The following is a 20,573-nucleotide window of genomic DNA, read 5'->3' as shown; positions in this document are numbered from 1 at the left end:
AATTGGCTCTGAAATTAACCAGATTCCACTATACTTTTCAAAGATCACATTCAGATTAATGATGCATTGTGCATTAAAACAGATGTCTCATTCTGTAATCCATTTTTTTTTCAGATGGGGGATGAGACGATGGAATGATATCACCTTTGCAGATATGAACATCAAGTGATTTAAACATTTGGTCCACATTCTTAAACTTTGAAGAGCTTGCCCATGCTGTCGACTTAATTGAGAAATCACATACGTGCGAATGTAGCTTTTACACTGAATTGAAATTGTCTATTATGCATCAACTTTTCAGTGTGGTGCTAGGGCAGAGGGATCTGTCTCGTGCAGGAGATCTCTTCTCCTTGGACGATACTGAAATTGAAGATTGTCTATCAGAAGCTCTTGAGCAAATAAAAGAAATTTCTTCCTCACCAGTAAGTGTCAGCAAACAGTACCATAAATTCAGTATTAGTTTTTTATTATTGATCAAATTTAGTACAATTTAGCACCTTTTGAGTTCTGTAATCAGGTTACATTGTGAGAATTTAAAAAAATTAATTGCAACTAATTTGGCTGTTTTTGTGTGGTCCAGATGTTTGCAATAGATTAAAAGTTGATTCTTAACTGTAACACTTCAATCATATGCATTGTTTAATAACTGAATATAATTAGTAATATGACAATAATACTAGATACAGATCTGTAACTAGTTCAACAATGTCTGGCATCTTTATGTTGCTAATTGACAATCAGGACTGGTCATAAAGTTAAAAAGAAATCAATTGCCACTGTTACATTTGGTGTCAGAATCTTACGTTCATCTCTTTATCCTCAACATCTATTATTTTCCTTCAAAGTATTATTTTGAACAAAAGAAATCTCTTTTACTAATAGGTAATTTCCTCATCGATTTGGATCATGCTCTCTCACTTTCGCTGTCGATCTCACCCAGGCAGATAGTGAGCACTTTGCTGAGGTTTTTATAAAGAATACCCAACATCCCTCACACACCCTTACAGAATATGAGATCACTTTAGCTCCAAAAAAAGCTCTATTTGCAATAGATGTATTCACTGAACTGGTCATAAATATCAGGATTTACTGGGAAAATTGGAGCTGATTTTCAACTTGCCACCCGGGCTGTTTTTATTGAAATCAGTGGAAATGAAAATCGTGCGTTTTCTATAATAGGTGGCCAATCCGTAAGGCCAGTTTTACGCCTGGGCGGCGAGTTGAAAATCTACTCCAATCCGTTTACTTATGTACAGCGTGATGTTTGTATGCGTGCATAGGGAATGAGAAACGGAAATGCTCAGACTCTAGCTCACCCACTCACTCCTATATAACCATGTATAGTTGTTATCTTCTCAACACCAATCTCATATGTTGTTATATGGAAGTATTTTTTGTCAGTGGGTTATATGACTGATTAATATCAACTACTTAGTTGCTTAATGGTTACATAGAAACAGGCCATTCGGCCCAACAGGTCCATACCAGTGTTTATGTTCCACACGAACCTCCCTCCCTTTTTTTTTATTCGTTCATGGGATGTGGGCGTCGCTGGTGAGGCCTGAATTTATTGCCTATCCCTAATTGCCCTTGAGAAGGTGGTGGTGAGCCGCCTTCTTGAACTGCTGTAGTCCGTGTGGTGAAGGTTCTCCCACAGTGCTGTTAGGTAGGGAGTTCCAGAATTTTGACCCAGCGACAATAAAGGAACGGCGATATATTTCCAAGTCTAACCCTATCAGCATATCCTTTTAGCTATCAGCATATCTTTCTAATGGTGTCCTCACTGAAGGAGTGAATTTGTGATTTAATGGCTGCAAGATTATGAGAACTTAATCTGCAGCAAGCTATTGGGGGCTAAGTGTTAAATAACTATTGTTATCTTTTGTATCAGTGTGTATATATGTAAATTCTCAGTAATTTTAATTGTTGCATATTATGAATTTATTTAACCAAATGCTACTTTGAAATGATTGAAGCAGAGATCATGTTGACTTTTAAGAATAGTTCAGATAGATGGTTGAAGGAAAGGGATATGGGAACAGGGAGAGCACATGGGATTAGGACTACTGTTCACATAGAGGATAAACACTAACATGGACTGGTTAGGCCAAATGGCTTGTTTCTTGTAATTTCTATGCAAGCCATAGCTCTGTCTGCAACAGTAACATTATTTGTCAGAAGCTGTAAAAACCTACATTGTTTTAACCTAAATCCCCACTTGGGGATTTGCAATGAGGTAGCAGAAGAAATCACATTTAATTATAGTGTTGTTCAGTGGCCAGGCAAAGAATAAAAATATATATTTTTTAAACTTTAGCAGATGAAGCAAGTAATGCAATGATATTTTGTTTTTCTGCTTTGTTAGGACTATCTGACGAATGACAATGATCAGGCAGTGGTAGAAATCTGCATTACTCGAATCACTACTGCCATCAGGAAGACAAAATCAATTGAGAAGCATGGAAAGGCTCTAGTAACATTGTGGGAATCTTGCTTAGAGCATAATCTGAAACCAGTCAGCAAGGATGAAGACACTCCACATGCTAAAATCGTTTCTGATATAATGAGTTGCATCTTTCAAGTAAGTTATGACAACGACACTGAATGACGTGTGTGTGTGTGTGTGCGTGTGTGTGTGTGTAAAGAAAATCAAGTTAGGCTTACCTTTATGAATTTGTCTTGACTGTAGAACATTGTGAAATTACTTACAAATGGCATGGAAAAGTTTAAATAAGTGTAATTTGATAAGGTGGTCTACACAGTGATGTTAGATGCAATTTTTTCTGACAACAATATTGAACACTAAATGCCTATGATCTAAAATTATTACATTCCATGCTAGCATAGGAGGATATTTTTATAACTAGCATATCTCCTGGTCTGGGTCCTGGTACCTGGGTGCCAGGGTTGGAAGTATGGGCAGGAGGTAGTCCAGGAGGGTCTTTGGAGCAGGTTTTGCACTATTGGGGAGCCAGAGTCTGGCAGTATTGGTATGGAGTTACTGGGATCTAGCAGTAATCAGGAGGAACAAGGTCTAGCAGCCTTTTGAGGAAGGGGAACCCAGGAGAATAGGACACAAACTGCCTTTAGCCTCTTTTAAATCATCAGGCTCCATCCCTCCAACATATTCCTACCCATCAGGCTCCTCCCAATACTCATCCACAGTCTCTTTTGTACCCTTAGGTACTCCCTACTTCCTTGCCCATCATCAGCCAGTTCCTACATTTATGTTTCTGCCTTAAAGCATTTAAAGGTAAATTAATGGACAGAAAATCACAGGCTTTCCAGATATGCCCTCCCAGCCTGCACCAGGAGCACCAAAATAGAAAACCTACCCTTGTATGTGTTTATTAATGAGTTTATTGACTTGTATATATTTAGATAAACAAAAAATACCTCATACAATGCTCAAACATTCATTGTTAACACAATTTCCAAGCTTTTATATAAAAATATTCTTTAAGCCTTAAAAATGGTTCAAAGGGGAAAGATTTATTAAATGAACCAAAATAAAAATTTTATTTTCTCAATCATGGTAGAAAGTTGCATTAAGGTAGGTGGCAGCATTTTGAAGTAACTGCAGTTTTTGCATATTGTTTACCATAATACAATACAACTTGACAGTAATGTTACTAAACCGATGCCACATCGAACTTCAGCAAACAATTTGACACCATCTTGATAGCATAAATGCAACTGGTACAAACTATTTACTTTTGTTTAATATTAAAAACTTAACTTGAGATTTTGATACCATTGAGTAGAGTTCAGTAAAGGCACGTAAGCAGGTTTGAGCAGAGCTCCACTTGCCTGAGCAGAGAGCAATGTGGAGTAATGAAGTTTAATCCAGCACAATTCTGCTTTGGTACCGGTGCCATGTCAGTGCCTGTGGTATAACGGTGTCATAAGTTGGTTTTTGGTTTGGCTTAGATAAATCTGTTTTTCCTGTGGGTTATACATCTTGTTCTTGCCACCCCAGTGGTGGGGAATGAGATGTTTTTAAATCATGATGTTCTAGTGGAGGTAATATTTTTGAGTTTCCCATGGTTTGTTGGCATCTCTCTCCCCACTTTCACACTGATCTTGTTATTCAAAACTTCTAAAACTCAAGTGTTAATTGATCTGAATGTTTATCCCTAAAACAAGGTATTATGCTAATCCCTTGTTGCCTAGCAGTAATGAGTGCATTTAGACTTGGGGAATTTTAGACAGCTTTTAATATAGTGTCCATTATCCCTTAATATACTTCCTTATTTTTCCTTTTCCCTTTCTATATTTTCATTCTTCATTTGTTCTATGGTCACTTGAAGATTTGGTAACCTGATCTACCCTCTCTTTAGCTATTTGAACACGTGTCTTTAGGAATAGAAATAGTTTTTCTTTAGTATTATCTTTAGCTTGGCAGAAAGAAATTAAGAAACCACTGCCTCACAGAATTGAAACATAATTTGGATTAATGTAACTGTTAATATTTGCATTTACAATGTCGGTAACACAAAAAAAGTATATAATATACTAATGTGATGAATATGTTATGAGCTCAAAAGAGAATAATCTGTGATGGATAAGCCTCTCACCCTGAATAATGTGGCTGAGCCTGCAGTGGCATACTGTGGTTGCCAAGTCATAGCTTGACTCCTCCCCATGCTCCTCCGGTACCTTCTCTTACTTCAAGCCATCTTTCATCCTTCCACCCCTCACTCAAAATCTTTGCCATGTACCACCCTCCCAAGTCCCATCTATGCAATTTTTTAATTGAGATGCCTTCCTTCACTTCTGCACCAAATTAATCCTCATTCTCTGTGATGTTAATTTACATCTAAACTACTCTACCCCATCTCCTTCTAGTTCTCTGCCCTCCTATCCTCACTCAATCTCACCTCTCACATAATCTCACCCACCCATATCCACGGCTATGCCCATCTTTGGTGGCCTCTCGCCTTTGTAGTTCTTAATCATTAACAAGGCTTTTCCAAGACCCAGACTGAAGGGGTGGCCGGTGTGGGGGTAGGGACTTCTTGCGGGCATTTCTAACATTAAATAGGCAATTTTGTAGGTAAGTCTAATTATTTTTTACAATTTTGTACATTTTTTGTGTGTTCTGTTATAAATCTCGTTTTTAGCTATATACACGGAATTGACTTTAAAAAGGTGTTTAATAAAGTACCACATTGTAGACTTGTTAGCAAAATTGAAGCCCATGGGTTTAAAAGGGCAGTGGCAGGTGGATACGAAATTGGCTAAAGGACAGAAAGCAGAGAGTAATGGTGATCAGCTGTTTTTCAGACTGGAGGGAAGTGTGCAGTGGAGTCCCCAAGGGTCAGTGTTGGGACCACTGCTCTTTTTGATATATATTAATGACCAGGACTTGGATATACAGGGCATATTTCCAAAGTTTGCAGATGACACGAAACTCAGAAATGTAATAAACAATGAGGAGGATAATAACAGACTTCAGGAGGACATAGGCAGACTGGTGAAATGGGCAGACTCATGGCAGATGAAATTTAATGCAGAGAAGTGTGAAGTGATGCATTTTGGTAGGAAGAATGAGGAGAGGCAATATAAACTAAATGGTACAATTTTAAAGGGGTTGCAGGAACAGAGAGATCTGGGGTATATGTACACAAATCTTTGAAGGTGGCAGCACAAGTTGAGAAGGCAGTTAAAAGGCATACGGGATCCTTAACTTTATAAATAGAGGCATCGAGTACAAAAGCAAGGAAGTTATGCTAAACCTTTATAAAACACTGGTTAGGCTCCAGCTTGAGTATTGTGGCCAATTCTGGGCGCCACCCTTTAGGAAGGATGTCAAGGCCTTAGAAAAGGTGCATTTACTGGAATGGTACCAGGGATGAAAGACTTCGGTTACATGGTTTTGACTCTGAGCAGGGAAGGGGGCGGGTGTGGGGATCAAATTACGGATGGGAAACCTGGAAGTATGGGTTTCTCGGATGTCCTTACGATCTTGACGTAAGGACGCCGTTTTTTTTGTCGGTTTGCTGTCCGACTGACCGGCCTGATTGACAGGCTGGTCTCAGTCGGACGAGAGAGCAGCCAGGGAGAGGACGTGTTCAGGTAAGTCTTTGTTTGTATGGATGGGGGGGCATGGGGGCATGGGCCACTGTTGAGCATGGGTGGGCATGAAGGTCATGCGGGGGGAGTCAGTCATGGGGAGAGGGATAGGAGGTCAGTCACGTGGGGGCAGGGTGTCAGGATTGGGGGTCATGGTGGGGGTCCGCGATCATTGGGGGGAGGGTTCGGAGATTGGGGGGGTTCACGGTCGTTGGGGGGATCAGAGATCGTGGGAGGGTCTGTGATTGTTGGAGAAGGTGGCGGAGATCGGGGTGGGGGGGGGGGTCGTCCGCGATCGTTGGGGGGTGGGGGTCTGTGATTGTTGGGGGGTCATTGCATGTAGGCTTGTTGGGTCCGGGAGAAGCACTCCTGCTCCTCTGGGCCCACAAGCTGTGCCAGAAAGGCACTTACCTGCAGTTTCGGGCCTTATCACCTCCTTTCTCGTGATGTGAAGGAGAAGGCCAGGAATCCTGGCCCGGAGGGGTCAAAATTGCAAATTCTGCAAAAATGGAGGCCCGCAGCCTCCTTTTTAGTCACCAACCCTACCTCCCGGGAGTGGGTTGGTCGCACGACTCTTGTCCTGCCCCAGTGAAAACCGGAAATAGGTGGATTGGGGGCAGGTCAGAAATGGTTGTGATTTTGAATGCCCCCCTGCCCCCAACCCACATGTTTTTCAATGTTAAAATCATGCTCATGGAGAGACTAGAGAATCTGGGGTTGTTCTCCTTGGAGCAGAGAAGGTTAAGGGGAGATTTGATATAAGGTGTTCAAAATCATGAACGGTTTTGATAGAGTAAATAAGGAGAAATAGTTTCCGGTGGCAGTAGGGTCGGTAACCAGCGGACACAGATTTAAGTTAATTGGCAAAAGAACCAGAGATGACATGGGTAACAAATGTTTATAATCTGAACGCACTGTCTGAAAGGGTGGTGGAAGCAGATTTAATAATAACTTTCAAAAGGGAATTAGAATAATACTTGAAGGGGGAAAATTTGCAGGGCTATGGGGAAAGAGCAGGGGATTGGGACTAATTGGATAGCTCTTTCAAAGGGCCGGCACAGGCACGATGGGCTGAATGGCCTTCCTCTGTGCTGTATAATTCTGTGATTTTAAGAATGAATTTGAATTGTAGCAGACCAGAACAGTTTGAAGAAATAATTTGGGCATTTTATTTTGTGATAGTTCCTGGTGTCAAAATTTGGAAAAATAATAATTTGAATGGTTTGTGGTGCTTGTTCATTGCAGAATGAAGCTTTCCTGTCTGATGAATGAAATTGGTACTTGATTGCTTTGCAATTAGTCAGCAGGATATTTGAATGATTCAGCATGGTTCACTTAACACATTGTGGTAACGTGAGCAAGTCATAATTTATTAACCTATAGACATATGGGCCTAGAAATTGGATGGTGCCTCGTATGTTTTTCAGGTGCAAAATGAGTGTCTAAGCATCCAATGTGGTGGGTGGGGCACACGTGCCTGTGTTCATTACGTGCTGGAAGTGTGCCACCTGCTATATTGGTAAAAGTAGAAAAAGAAGCGCCCAGGGCACTTGCCTGAAAACAGGTGTTAGACCCTTTGCATATGGACCTATGTATACTCTTTCTCACTTACTATCACTCCCTCAATCACCCTTTCTCACTCTCTCATTCTATCTTTCTCACTATCTTTCTCTCTTTCTCACTGTCTTTCTGACTCTCACTCTCTCACTCTCATTCTCCCTTTTTCACTCTTTTCACACTTTTTCAGTCTCTTTTTCATTCTATCTTTCTCACGCTCTTTTTCCACTTGTGTTTAGAGTTCTGCAGTGGTTGCATCATCTTCACTGAAGTGCAGCTCCAGGTCATCTATTCAGCATTTACTTGGGAGTTCATTGTGTGGAGGTTGGAGATAACAGTACAGCTGCTTGGCACATTATTTCTGAGGTTGTTGCCTTTGGTCTTCTAACATTCTTCTGAGAGGGAGGGGCACTTCAGCCAGGAGGTCTATGTAGCCCATTGTGGGGAGAAGGTTATCTGATTGGCAGAGCATGGGGAGTTCAGCTGAAAGCATGCTTGGGCGTCGGGTGGGTAATTAGGACTATCCTTAGTTGCCAGGCTGGGTACAGTATTAGGAATTGTTTCTGTGGGAGGGCTTGTGTTCTAGTTGCTTTGTGGTGTCTCCTGGGGAGGTTGATGGCATTGGTGTTGGCTGCTCTGTGGGGTCATGTTGGACCTGGCAGTGTTCTGTGAGCATTGAGTCCTTGCACAGTGCGAGCTTAAGGCTGTGTCATTTGATGGGGGGATTGTTTTACAGCTGCTGCTGCTGGTGATGCTGTTTTTAGAGGAGTGTTTGCAGGTGTTTCCAGGTGGACCATGTCCTGGGGCTAGTCTGCTCCACTTGAGGTCTGCATGGAAGTTGGCCAAAAAGGGTGTTTGATTCTTTGTGTTTAGGCTGGCTGCATTGAGAGTAATTTTTTTGGTGAGCAAGGTTTGAAGTTGTTGCTGACTTTTCTTTTATCAATATGCTTTTAGTGGTTAAGGTTGGGTACATTCTTGGTAGTGAATCAGTAGGTGCTGGTGGAGAGGTAAGCTGAGATGGTGTGAAGATATACCCTGAGCACTTTTTTGTCTATCTTGGGAGAGACAACTATTTAAACCTTCCATGGGGATAATCTTTCTTTAGTCTCAGCTTGCTGTCTTCGACATGTATAGCAGTCTGGAACCCTCACATCCTAATATAGCTGGTGATGTCACCAGAAGTTAGATTGGTTCTAAAGTTGTGTTCTTATCACCTTTTCTCCCTACACATTCTTTGAATTACCACAAAATTCACTGTCTTTTTGTTGCACATATTCCTACCATTCTGCATTCATATTAAGCCAACTCATCTCTCTAAGTGGATTATTCTAATATTCCCCCTTGAGGGCGCTATCGCCTATTTTATCTGTAGGTAGCTTCTAACATGGTGCATAAGAGAAACAATTTGATTGCCTGTTTGTAATTTGTTTCTCCATCTTATTTTGGTGCTTTTCCTTTTGCACTAGCACTGACAGCAAGCAAAAATAAAAGTGATCATTTCTGGTACTTTCAATTGTGTTAGCCAATGTAGTTATGAACTGGCATTTTCCACTAGCTTATTTTGGTAAGAAGAACCTAAAAAATAATTTTAAAATCCTGTGATATAACTTGTGAGTTAGAATGAGATTTAAAAAAAAGCAGTCTGCTTTAAAATTCAAATACTTCACTACATTTAATTTTGTACAAAAGAGATTAAAAATCCCTATTATTTAGTATTCATTGGACTCTAATGCTAAGCAGGCGCAAGTGATTTGACAAAATTTACAAACATACACCAGGCGATTCCCTGTGACCTTGTTCATGAGCACCATCCAGGGACATGAGATAGGCCTACCTGAGCCAAAAGCAAACCCAAAGACTCAAGGTAGGGCCATCCTCGACTGGGAGGACTCAATCAGTTTATGGGCTGGGAGCAGAGCGAGAGTATTCTGAGTGTTCATTAGCTAAGAGCTCATCTACATCAAGAGTGAAGCCAGAGCACTTGAGTCAGCCTCTGGGGAATAAATTTAACATTTTAATAACAGAAGGTGGAATGTCTGCTGCAAGGTTAGCATTTCAGTGGGCACTGAGGTTACTCACGTACCAGGAACTGAAAAATGGCCGATGGTAGGGGGCTAGCCCGCGATGGCATTGGCTGCCTCAGGGCAAACCAGTCTTGGAGAGGGCACTTCAAACAGGGTTGTCATTGTTTGTCATTACCCAAAATGTCAGGGAGCACACTTCCTACCCACCATTTTGGGCCTTGGTGCTCGTGTAGCTCCTGAAAAACATACACTGCATGATGATGTTTCTAGGCCTGAAAGTACTGGAAGTCTAAAATATAAACAGAAAAGGCAGGAAATGCAAGAAGGTTCACCAACATTTGAAAACAGAGGAATTAATGTCTTGAGTGGAACCAACACATTATGCTGTGTTAGTATCTTTATCATAACTTTTGAAGGTGTTTTTGTCATTATGATCAATACTTTTACAGCAGTTTGTTAGAAGGACTGTAAAATAATACAGAATCCAAACTATATTCAGAATTTAAAAAGGCTCCAGATTAAACAGTAGCATAGATCCAGTGACCTAATGTAGATCTTTCACTATCTACTCAGCAACATACTAATTTTAGAATGGTACACTGTGTACTTCAATCTGTTTCTCTATTAGTAATGACTTTATGGTGATGCTTTACACCTGAAACACAACTCTGAAGTTAGTCAATTATGTATATTTAGTTTGCAAATAATTTTAAGACCAACAGCATGGTTATTAAGATACTGTGCACCTGACAGAGACTTGTTGTAGCTGAAAACGTGCAAGTTTACCTATAGCAAAAGAAAAATACTCAATTTTAAAACAAACAACACTTTAAATCCTAACTTGGTACAAAAGATAATGTTGCTCATAGCTTACTACTTTGTATTCTGTCACTGAAAAGAGGGTCATATATATACGTATTATAGATAAGGAAATAAAGGAGAGAGTATCCCTACTTCTACAGAAAACAATGGGCAATTATTTCTCCGGTCTCTGTATGGTCCTTACAGCTTATAGCGGGCCCGTTCATGCAAACGCGATATGTTCGTTATATGGACTGGCTGGTATAACGCTGTCAAAAGAGGTTTCACTGAAGGTGTTTTCCTTCGTCAAGTTTTCTGACCGTAATGTCACCTTCACCACACGGACGGCAGCGGTTCAAGAAGGTGACTCATCACCACCATCTTCTCAAGGGCAATTAAGGATGGGCAATAAATGCTGGCCTTGCCAGTGACGCCAACATCCCATGAACGAATTAAAAAAATATACAGTAGTTGGATAAGTTCTTTGGCAAACTTAGAGGTAAGAAAAAGATCATGGACAGGAAGTAAAGCATATACCTGCATAAAGTGAATGAATATGAAGATATACCACCGTCTCGCAAACTGCAGCAAGATCCTAAAGTTGACCATGACCAAATTGGTGGAAATGCCTGCCAATTTATCCATAGGAAAAACATTTTATCAGTTTATACATCGGTAAATTAAATTTCTGTATTCATGCAATATGTCTTGTAGAAAATTTCAACTATTAGACATCCCACTATACGATCAATTTGACAACTGTATCGAATATAGAAGGGTGAGGAATAGAACTTGTGAAAGTTGAGAGTAAAGAATAGGCATTTTTTGGCTTAATCTTGTCTGAGAATATATCAAAATAAAGTGGCAAGTGCTTGTTCCAGCAGCTTTTCAGAAGTTTCCCCTTCTCCAAGGGAGGACAGTCTGTTTAATAAAACCACTGAGTGAGAGCACGGTTTCTTATGAAGCTTGACTGAGAAAAGACATTCAAAACCTGGATTTAAGACTTTAAACTTACAGTACAGAAGGAGGCTGTGCTGGTGCTAGTTCTTTAACTACAGCCCCCCACCCTAATCCTTGCTCTCTATATTCTTCCTGCTCCAAGAGTTGGTTACACTCTTGCCTGAGTCTGAAGGGCTGGGTTTCAAGCCAACTTTAGATTTGAACTAGGTCAATACTTCACTCCACTATCCTCCTTGAAAGTTAATCGCCGGCATTCATCACTGTTCATGTGAAGAAGAACTTCCCGACGAGAATTGATTTGTTGCCTTAGATGTGACAGACAGAGAAACTGGGATTGATTCTTTAAAAGAAGTGGGGTGGGAAGAAGCATAATCCAGGTGATTGTGGGAGTCAGTGGCCATGTAATAAATGTCTGTGGAAAATGCATCACCAGCTAGAGATAGATGTCCAAGAAGGGAAGGAAGGAGTCAGAGATATGAAAGTGAGAGATGGGTGGTAATTGGAAGCACAGTTAATGAAATTTTGAAGATTAAAGCAAAAGCAGGAAGCAGCACCCACATAATCATCAATGATGTGGAGATGCCGGTGATGGACTGGGGTTGACAATTGTAAACAATTTTACAACACCAAGTTATAGTCCAGCAATTTTATTTTAAATTCACAAGCTTTCGGAGGCTTCCTCCTTCCTCAGGTGAACGAAATTTCATTTCATTTCGTTCACCTGAGGAAGGAGGAAGCCTCCGAAAGCTTGTGAATTTAAAATAAAATTGCTGGACTATAACTTGGTGTTGTAAAATTGTTTACAATAATCATCAATGTAATAGAGAAAAAAAGGGAACCTGAGTAGGACTGGAACAAAGAGTGTTCAACATATCCTACATAAAGACAAATGTGTCTGCCACCCATTGGGGTTCCCATAATCATTATTTGGGGGAAATGGTTGGAGATAAAAGAGAAGTTGTTTAAGTTCAGCCAGGTGGAGAAAGGTGGTGATGGATGGGGACTGGTTGGGCCACTGTTCAAGGAAGAATTGGAGGGCCCACCGACCTTGGTGAAGGATGGTGGTATAGAGGGACTGTACATCCATGGTGAAAAGATGATGATTGGGGCCAGGGAATCTGAAGTAGTTAAAGTGGAAGAGGACATCGGAGGTCACATAGATATAGGTAGGTAGGCACTGACAAGGGAGAAAGCAGTGCATCAAGAGGCAATAAGTTCGGTCAGACAGGGCAAGCTGAAACAGGCTGCACAGGATTGGAGGGAAGATCTTTAGAAGAGGTGAGATCAATAATAGTGTAGAAAATAATTGGTTGGTGTTTGGTAGTGCGGTCATGGTCCAAAGGCAGATAGGAGTCATTGTCAGAGAGTTGGCGTTTGGCCTCAGTCAGCTAGAGATCCTTCTATCGTATGGCAAAGGCACCCCTTTTGTCAGCAGGTTTAATGATATTGGGGTTATAACTGAGGGAATGGAGTGCTGCAAGTTCAGAAGGAGATGGATTAGAGTCAGAAAGAGGAGTAGAGAAACTTTAACGGTCAATATCATAGCAGCAGTTCTTGGTAAAAAAAGATCAAATAAAAGAAAAACCAGAGGGAGAGTCCCAGGCAGCTGGTGAATTCCGGATACAGGAGAAAGAGTCAGATGCACAGGGGGGGCGGTGGGAATGGGAGGGAGGGGCGCATCCTGGCTGAAAAAGAAAGCATGGAAATGAAGGTGACTGAGGACGGGCTCAGAATTTATTAAGGTGAGGGATGAAGCTGTTACCCGTGTTGAGGACAAATATTGGGAGTTAGCGAGGTGAAGGTTAGAGGGAAAGATGAAAATCGGGCAAGGGGTAAATTAGAATGAGAAATGGAGGGGAAGAGAGATTGGGAGGTAGGCTGGCACACAAGAGTTCTTTGAGTTTCTGCTCCTTGCTATCTGAAAGGAGGAAAAAAGTTTTTTTTGTTAAAACACCAGATGAGCTGAAGGATGACGTAGAACTGAGGACCAGGCAGATCTGAAATAAAATGAGTCAGTGGCACATGGTGGAGAGGGTGAATTGCATGAAGCGATGAGAGTACTAGTTAGAGGAAATATCAGTTATCATGGGTAGATTTGAAACAGGAAGGGTGAAATTTGAGTCGGAGTCCATGAGGAAGGAGCTGGAGCTGGAGACTGCATGCTGAGAAGAGATGTGGCCATAAAAGTGGGTCTTGGCAAGTACATGATCAAAAACAGGACATGAAGGTGAACAGGGGAAAGAGACAAACAGAAATAATGGCAAAAAGAGGATCAGTGCTGGCATTATCTGACAGGGATATGGGAGTTAATTGAACAAGTAAAAATAAAAATGCTGCAGATACTGTAAATCTGAAACAAAAACAGAAAAATCTGGAGATATAGCAGGGTAGTCAGCATCTGTCAAAAGTACAGTTGATTTTTCTGGTATATACCTTTCTTCAAAACTGAAAAATAAGGACTTGCATTTATATAGCACCTTTCACAACGTCCCATGGAGCTTTACATTCACTGAAGTACTTTTGAACTGTAGGAAACATGGCAGCCAATTTGCACACAGCAAGCTCCCACAACAATATGATAATGACCAGATTATCTGTTTTAGTGATAAATGTTGGCTAGGACACCAAGGATAACTCCTCTGGTCTTATTTGAGATAGTGCCATGGGGTCTTTTACATCCACCTGAGAGGACAGACAGTGCCTCAGTTTAATGTCTCATCTGAAAGACAGCACCTCCAACAGTGCAGTACGTCCTCAGTACTGCATTGGAGTACTAGCCTGGATTTTAATGCTTAAGTCTCTGGAGTGGGACTTAAACCCACAACCTTCATGACTCAGAAGCGAGAGTGTGACCCACTGAGCCACGGCTGATCCTGAGATTAAAAAAAATAAAACATCAGTCACAGTATTCAAGAGCTGTTGTTTTCTCACCAGCCTGTGATTTTCTTAATTAAAGTGAATGGATGAAAAATCACAGACTGGCAAATGGAGAACCCTGGCCAAGGTCTGACCAGAGTACTATACAATATAAGCATGACTTCCTCTGACTTGTACTGTATTGTTTTGGTTATATAGTTCCACGTTCTATTTGCTCTGTTGATTGCTGCTCCACAGTGGTTAGATATGTTAAGCATCAAATCTTCTATAAAGCCTCGATCTTTCTCAACTTTACCATTAGCTATTTCAATACCATTGGTACATAGTCACTGTTTTTTCTAACCAACTGAACTTCAGTTTTCCTTAAAAGCTCAAATAAGCTTTGCTAACTCAGCACGATAGTTTAGTGGTGAGTCTAGCTTGGCTGGAGATTTCCCTGGATACTTGAGAGCAAGCTATAAACTAAACCTTGAAAAAAAAAGTGTCTCTTTTTTTTAGTAGTGAGCAAACTAGCCAATTACAAAAAGAAATGATCATATTAGAGTCAGAAAAAAATGTAATTCCACAGAAAATGATCATTGTCAATATTATGTTTTTAAAAAGAAATCAAAATGTAGCTGTTGCTTTAAACAATTTCTGCTAGATTCTCTGCCCCAGAGAAAGCGGTCATCTGTGGTCTTTTTACATTTTTGATTACCACATACTTCTTACAATTTTTTTTTTGCATTGGTCAACAGCTTCTGCAAGCTTCAGAGTAATTTTTAAAGCTGGTAAAGAAAGAGGATGTAATAAAAATATTTAATATTTTATACAGCTTTTTAGTTTGCATTCCCATTGTAAAAAACTATTTGTTGTCCTTACTAAATTTATGAAAACTCTGTTTAGGCCACACAATTTAATATTTGTGAATAAATTGGTTTAAAAGGTTTAGGTTAACCCAAAATGATTGTTTTGAATTGTTCAACCTAATGGACATGATGCAGTGTAAACAAGTGTACCATTTTATGAAAATGTAGATGTTATCTGTATTGTTGGTTCCCAACATTTTCAGCATTCCAATTTATACTATTTCATGAGACATTTAGTAAATGTGCGCACCTTGTTTTATAACCTGTGAAGTATTTAAATTTAAATCATTGTACCATTTCCCACACTGTTATTTTTGTTTGTTTCACCAGAATTACAGTAATCCAGCTGTAATGGCTCTTGCTGTTCCAGTAGCAGTAAAGTTCCTGCAGATGGGCAACAAAGAACTTTCGCGGAACATGTCTAGCTATCTATCACTTGCAGCTATTGGTAAACCAGAAATCCTTGCAAAACACACAGCAACGATTGTAAACAGTATACTTCAAGGTAAGATAAAATAATGTGTGCTACTGGAATTTCCTCTGAGTCAAAGTGAGTTCAAGCCCCACTTCAGGATTTTGAGCATGTAATCTAGATTGACACTTCATTGCAGTACTGAAGGAGTGCTGCATTATTGGAAGTGTTGGCTTTCGGATGAGGCATTAAACTGAGGCCCATTCTGCCTGTTCAGGTGGACATAAAATAACCCATGGCACAATTGGAAGTAGAGCAAGGGAGTTCTCCCGGTGTCCTAGACAACATTTATCCCTCAACCAACACCACCCAAATAGATTAACAAGTCGTTTATCTCCTTGCTGTTTGTTGGACCTTGTTGTTTGCAAACTGGCTGCTGTGTTTGCCTACATAACAACGGTGGTTAGATTTCAAAAGTAATTCATTGGCTGTGAGCACTTTGGGACACCCTGAGAGTGCGAAAGACACTGTTAAAATAAAAGTTATTTATCATTAGACTGTGTATTCGACATTGAATACAAATCTAAAGATTTCTGAGGTGCTTTGGATTATGTTTAGTAATGCAGAGGTACAGTAATTATAGAAAATTGCATGCAGTAAAGAGCAGTGTTGAACTGCCTATGTTGTGTCCTATGCTCTAACAAAGCTTGAAAGAATTTGGTCCTAAGCTACTGTTATCTATTAAGCCAATGTGTTTTGTGTCAAATAACATCTCTATATCATACACGTAAGTGGAATTTATTTGGTGGAGAACGATTCTCAAGAACAAGTTTATGAATAATTATTTTATCCTTCCAGAGCAATCAGTAGTTTGAGTGGTGCCAGAAAACCTCGGTGCTTAAGGATGTCTGGAAACCCCACTTGCAACTAGAATGTGTTCTGCAACCTAGGCAACCAGTATAATTTTAATTTTGCCCCTTTGCAAGTGATTGAACCAATCATAGGTGGAACCCTGGATAAGCAGTTCTGATTACTCACATTTATATATTCTGTAATTAATGCTATAAAATTGACATCAATTATGGCTTATTTGTGGCGATTCTCCTTTTTATCTTGAGCAATGTAATGCATTGTTCTCCTTTGTTTCTACTTTACTTCGCTACTTCCATGTGTTTTATCCTCCAACTTAATTTATTTTTTTGGTATCTTTATTACTCTCTCTCTCTCTCTCTCTTTTCCATGCAGCATTCTACCCCACTTTTTTGTCTGGAAGTTAGGTCACATATTTTCAACTTCAAAATTATATTGTGCATTGGACTGTGGCAGCAGAAGCTGTGATCAGATGAACTGAAAAAGGATTATTTGCTGGGCAGGTTGGTGGGCTGTGCATGAGGGCTTGGTTTGTGGGACAAATCACTTCGAGCTCAGGAGAATTAAAGTTGAAAACAAGAGGCACGCTCCATGTAAAAATTAAATGCTGCAGTAATTTGATTTTATAAAAGCTGACAGACAACAATTGAGTAAATATTCCTTTAGTAATTGTTTTAAGTGAATTATTTTTGTGCTCTTCATAGTGATAGATGTTACATTACATATGTGCTAATCGTCAGCATTTCATTTCACAATCCATGTTTTGGGGTCTATTCAAATAAGCATTAAGCACCCCCCTCCCCTCTCCCCCCCCCCACCCCCATCCTGAGTCTGATTAGTTAATGCACCAAAGAAGCTTGCTGGTCCTCTCAGTACGCTCCCAGTGCTAATGGCTGGGATTGCAGCTCTGGGTACTGTACATGAGATCTCCCATTCTCATGAGCGTTTCCACCTACAATATACAGAGGCAGGAATTCTGGCCATTAGAGTTGGAAGGACACTGAGAGGAGGAGCAAGGCCTTTCTGATGCATTAGCCACTGAACTGGAGAATGGATGGCAAGGGGAGGGGGACAGCTGGACATTAATGGTAGGCGGCACAGCAAAATTGATGGCAAAAGAAGAGAGAAATGGATGGCAAGGATAGGGGAGTTGGCAAAATTGATGGTAAACGGAGGGGGAAATGGATGGCAAGGGGAAGGGAGTAAGCAAAATGGATGGTGATGGGTTGGGGCAGAATGCGTGGCAGTGAGAGGGCAGTGCATAACAATGAAAAGGTAGGAAGTGAATGGCATAGAAAAGGATGAGTGGACGTTAATGAAGGAGGAGTTTTGGTTGGCAATAGAGGGAAAGGGGAAATAGATGGCAATAAAGGAGAGCGGGAATGGGGCAGAAGCTGGGAGCAGTGCTTTGGGGAGGAGGAGATAGTATAGTGCCAGTAGAATCAGAGAGTGGGGGAGAGAGAGAGTGACACCATGTATTAGTGGGGCAAAGAGTGTCAGCATGAACTCTAAGGTGCGGGTGGGGAAGAATGTCAGCCTGAATGAAGGAAGTGTAAGAAGACACCAACTAAATTGAGTGGAAGAGGGAAGAGCCAGGTTAAATTGACAAGGGAGACTCAGAGGAGTCTTAGTGTGAACTGGGAGGTTTGAAAGCGAGGAGTGTCTCTGTGAAAGAGGGATGAGCTGGATGGGCAGCAGTGTTTTTGGGAACTGGATCCAGGGACTAAAGTGCCTTTGTGAATTGGGGCAGTAGGGTTGGATGTGGGAGAGGGATCATTGAGATAACATTTGGATAAATGATGGCCTGGTTGGTCTGTTGAAAATCCAAATGTCACTTTATTTTTCCCTTTTTGTAACATTAATGATATATTAATTAATAAGTACAAAAGTGCATAAAATGATCCCTGGAAATGCATCACCAATTTTGTGATTTGAACATTATAATTTCCACTTCAAGTTTTCACATTCTTAAGTGTCTTTTCCCCTCCAATACAAGAGAGGGAATGTTGTGTATATCTACCACTTAAGTTACAAAGCCTGTGTGACTGCTTGTTTCATAGGTCAGGGCCGTTCTTGAGTTTCAGCATTTTTGTAGCTGACATCAGCTTGTGCTCATTTTCTAGATTGGCATGTATGGTGTTGTGGAATGGATCAGTTTCTACATTTGTTCTCTGTGTCAGATCAAGTGCTCAGGTCAAGTCTACCACAAGTTGAATAGAGAGTAATGCTCCTTCTATTCTGTTTTCAGTAATGTATTTTTAATTTCTTTATTGCACCTGAATCATTTCCCACACTAGCCATTCTCATATTCTCTCCTGAGGAAGGTTTGCTTTGCAGCCTATAGCACGTGATTCTCTCAAGTTTACATTGTGCTGGCAATAGAATTTCTTGGTAATCTACTGAAAATAATAGTTTGATTTAGAATTGCTGTACTGATGCAAACATTTTAATTGTTCCACATGATCATCATCAACAAATAGGCCAACAATAGTATAATAACTAAAAGCAGTCAATGCCAAAGAATTTGATTCCATAAAATGAACTGTACATTTGATTAAAGCATCTTGGGGGTGCAATTGGACTTGGGCGGTGGTGGAAAATGGGCGATAGTGAATCAGTAGCCCATTTTACATCTCACTCGATTTTCCATTGACTTTAATTTAAAAGAAAATTGGATGAGGTGTAAAACAGGCTGCTGATTCAGTATCTTTTGCATTACTGCCCAAGATCAATATTACCCCCTTGGAGTGATTTAAAGACAGAATTTTAATCTCAAATTATGCCTGTAAACTGATCAAGTTTCACACTTGGGAGTTTGTCATCTGAACCATTTGATTAAATTACAGCTTTGTATTCACTGCCATGTGTATTGTTTTCTATACAATAATTTATACAAGGCTTTTAATTCCAGTGGCAAATTAACTTTAGTGTTCCTCTTCTGTAAATCATACAAGTATTATTTTCCCATGATGACATTACAAAAGCTTTTCTATGTATTTAATCAGTGTAATTTCACCTTTATTTTTAACATTCAATCTATAAACCATTCTATTTTTCATGATGTCATCTGAACCCAAAGATTACAACAAGTGGCTGATCTGCTCTGCCACATTACCACCCAAGTGGTGAGGACAGAAATCCACCCCATGCTGTTTTAGAACACGTCAAATTCCTTTTTTATTAATTGTCATTCTGGGATGTATATTACTGATTTGGGGACCAAATTCCATGGACAAGTCCATTATTCCATGAAAACCAGAAATGAATGGCTTTTACTTTATATATGTATTTATTTACCTTTGTATTTAGGTTTTAACCCTTACCAGTTTTAAAGCTGAGCATACAAAGCAAGATAGTACGCCATGTACCAGTTGGAATTGGAATCTATATTTAGCAGTAATGAGTAGGAAAAATATGGTTTAGCTGCCCTTAGAATGGTCTTGGGCTTTGATAGCACTATGAACAGTCCTGGGCTTTGGTAGAATTGAGGGGTAGGCTTGGATTTTGGCGGCATGGGTAGGGTATCCTTTGGTCTGGAGTGGTACCCAGGTTTGGCAGAGCTGGGTAGAAAGTTGGGTTTGTCTCACTGGTAGATAACTGGTGTGTGTCAGCAGTGAGGGAAAGGGGAAGATATTGAAGTGACATCACTAGGTGGGATTGGAATGTCCGAGATCTAGCAGCTCGGGATTGTAACTTTCCAAGAGATCACTACAAACATTATATTTGGTGTTTTATTATTGATTCCTGGAAGTGTATCTGTGTGTATATGTTCCTCTGTCTCTTCCCCTCTGTGTCTGGCTATCTCTCTCTCTCCCTCTCTCTCTTACTGTTTCTCTCTATATCTCAAGTATTGAATATTAATATTTCCTCATTATCAACAAAACTCAAATGACAACCAGCTTTATTTGCTTTCAAAACTCAATTCATTTTTAAGAACTAATTAGGTTGAGGAAAGCCATCCTATCTACATATATTGGTCTGTCTGTCTGTCTCTTTCCCTTTAAGCTTTTTGAAGTTTATAGATAATGCATGATTTTTAATAATTTACAAATGTATCTCCGGTGGCATGGAGGCCTTGTACTTTCAGAAAGCCTGCAACCTGTTAAAGGTGTTGTGTCTTCTTGTGCTGTTGCCTTCTTTTCACTTGCT

The 20,573-nt window shown here is 40.2% G+C and overlaps 1 protein-coding gene across 2 annotated transcripts in view; it reads left to right on the top strand.

Moving 5' to 3' along the window:
- Positions 1–284: 284 nt before the first annotated feature.
- veph1 (ventricular zone expressed PH domain-containing 1) overlaps positions 285–20,573 on the top strand; it is a 182,657-nt gene continuing 162,368 nt past the window's right edge. For both annotated transcript variants that reach the window (XM_067994664.1, XM_067994663.1), the window contains exons 1-3: positions 285–422; positions 2,366–2,581; positions 15,473–15,647. In XM_067994664.1, the coding sequence (XP_067850765.1) occupies positions 285–422; positions 2,366–2,581; positions 15,473–15,647 (529 nt within the window). The remainder of the gene's footprint in view (positions 423–2,365; positions 2,582–15,472; positions 15,648–20,573) is intronic.

The sequence above is a fragment of the Heptranchias perlo genome, chromosome 13 (assembly GCF_035084215.1).
Source record: "Heptranchias perlo isolate sHepPer1 chromosome 13, sHepPer1.hap1, whole genome shotgun sequence".
Taxonomy (NCBI): domain Eukaryota; kingdom Metazoa; phylum Chordata; class Chondrichthyes; order Hexanchiformes; family Hexanchidae; genus Heptranchias; species Heptranchias perlo.
The sequence above is the reverse complement of the archived record's forward strand: the minus strand, read 5'-3'. Positions and strand labels throughout refer to the sequence as shown.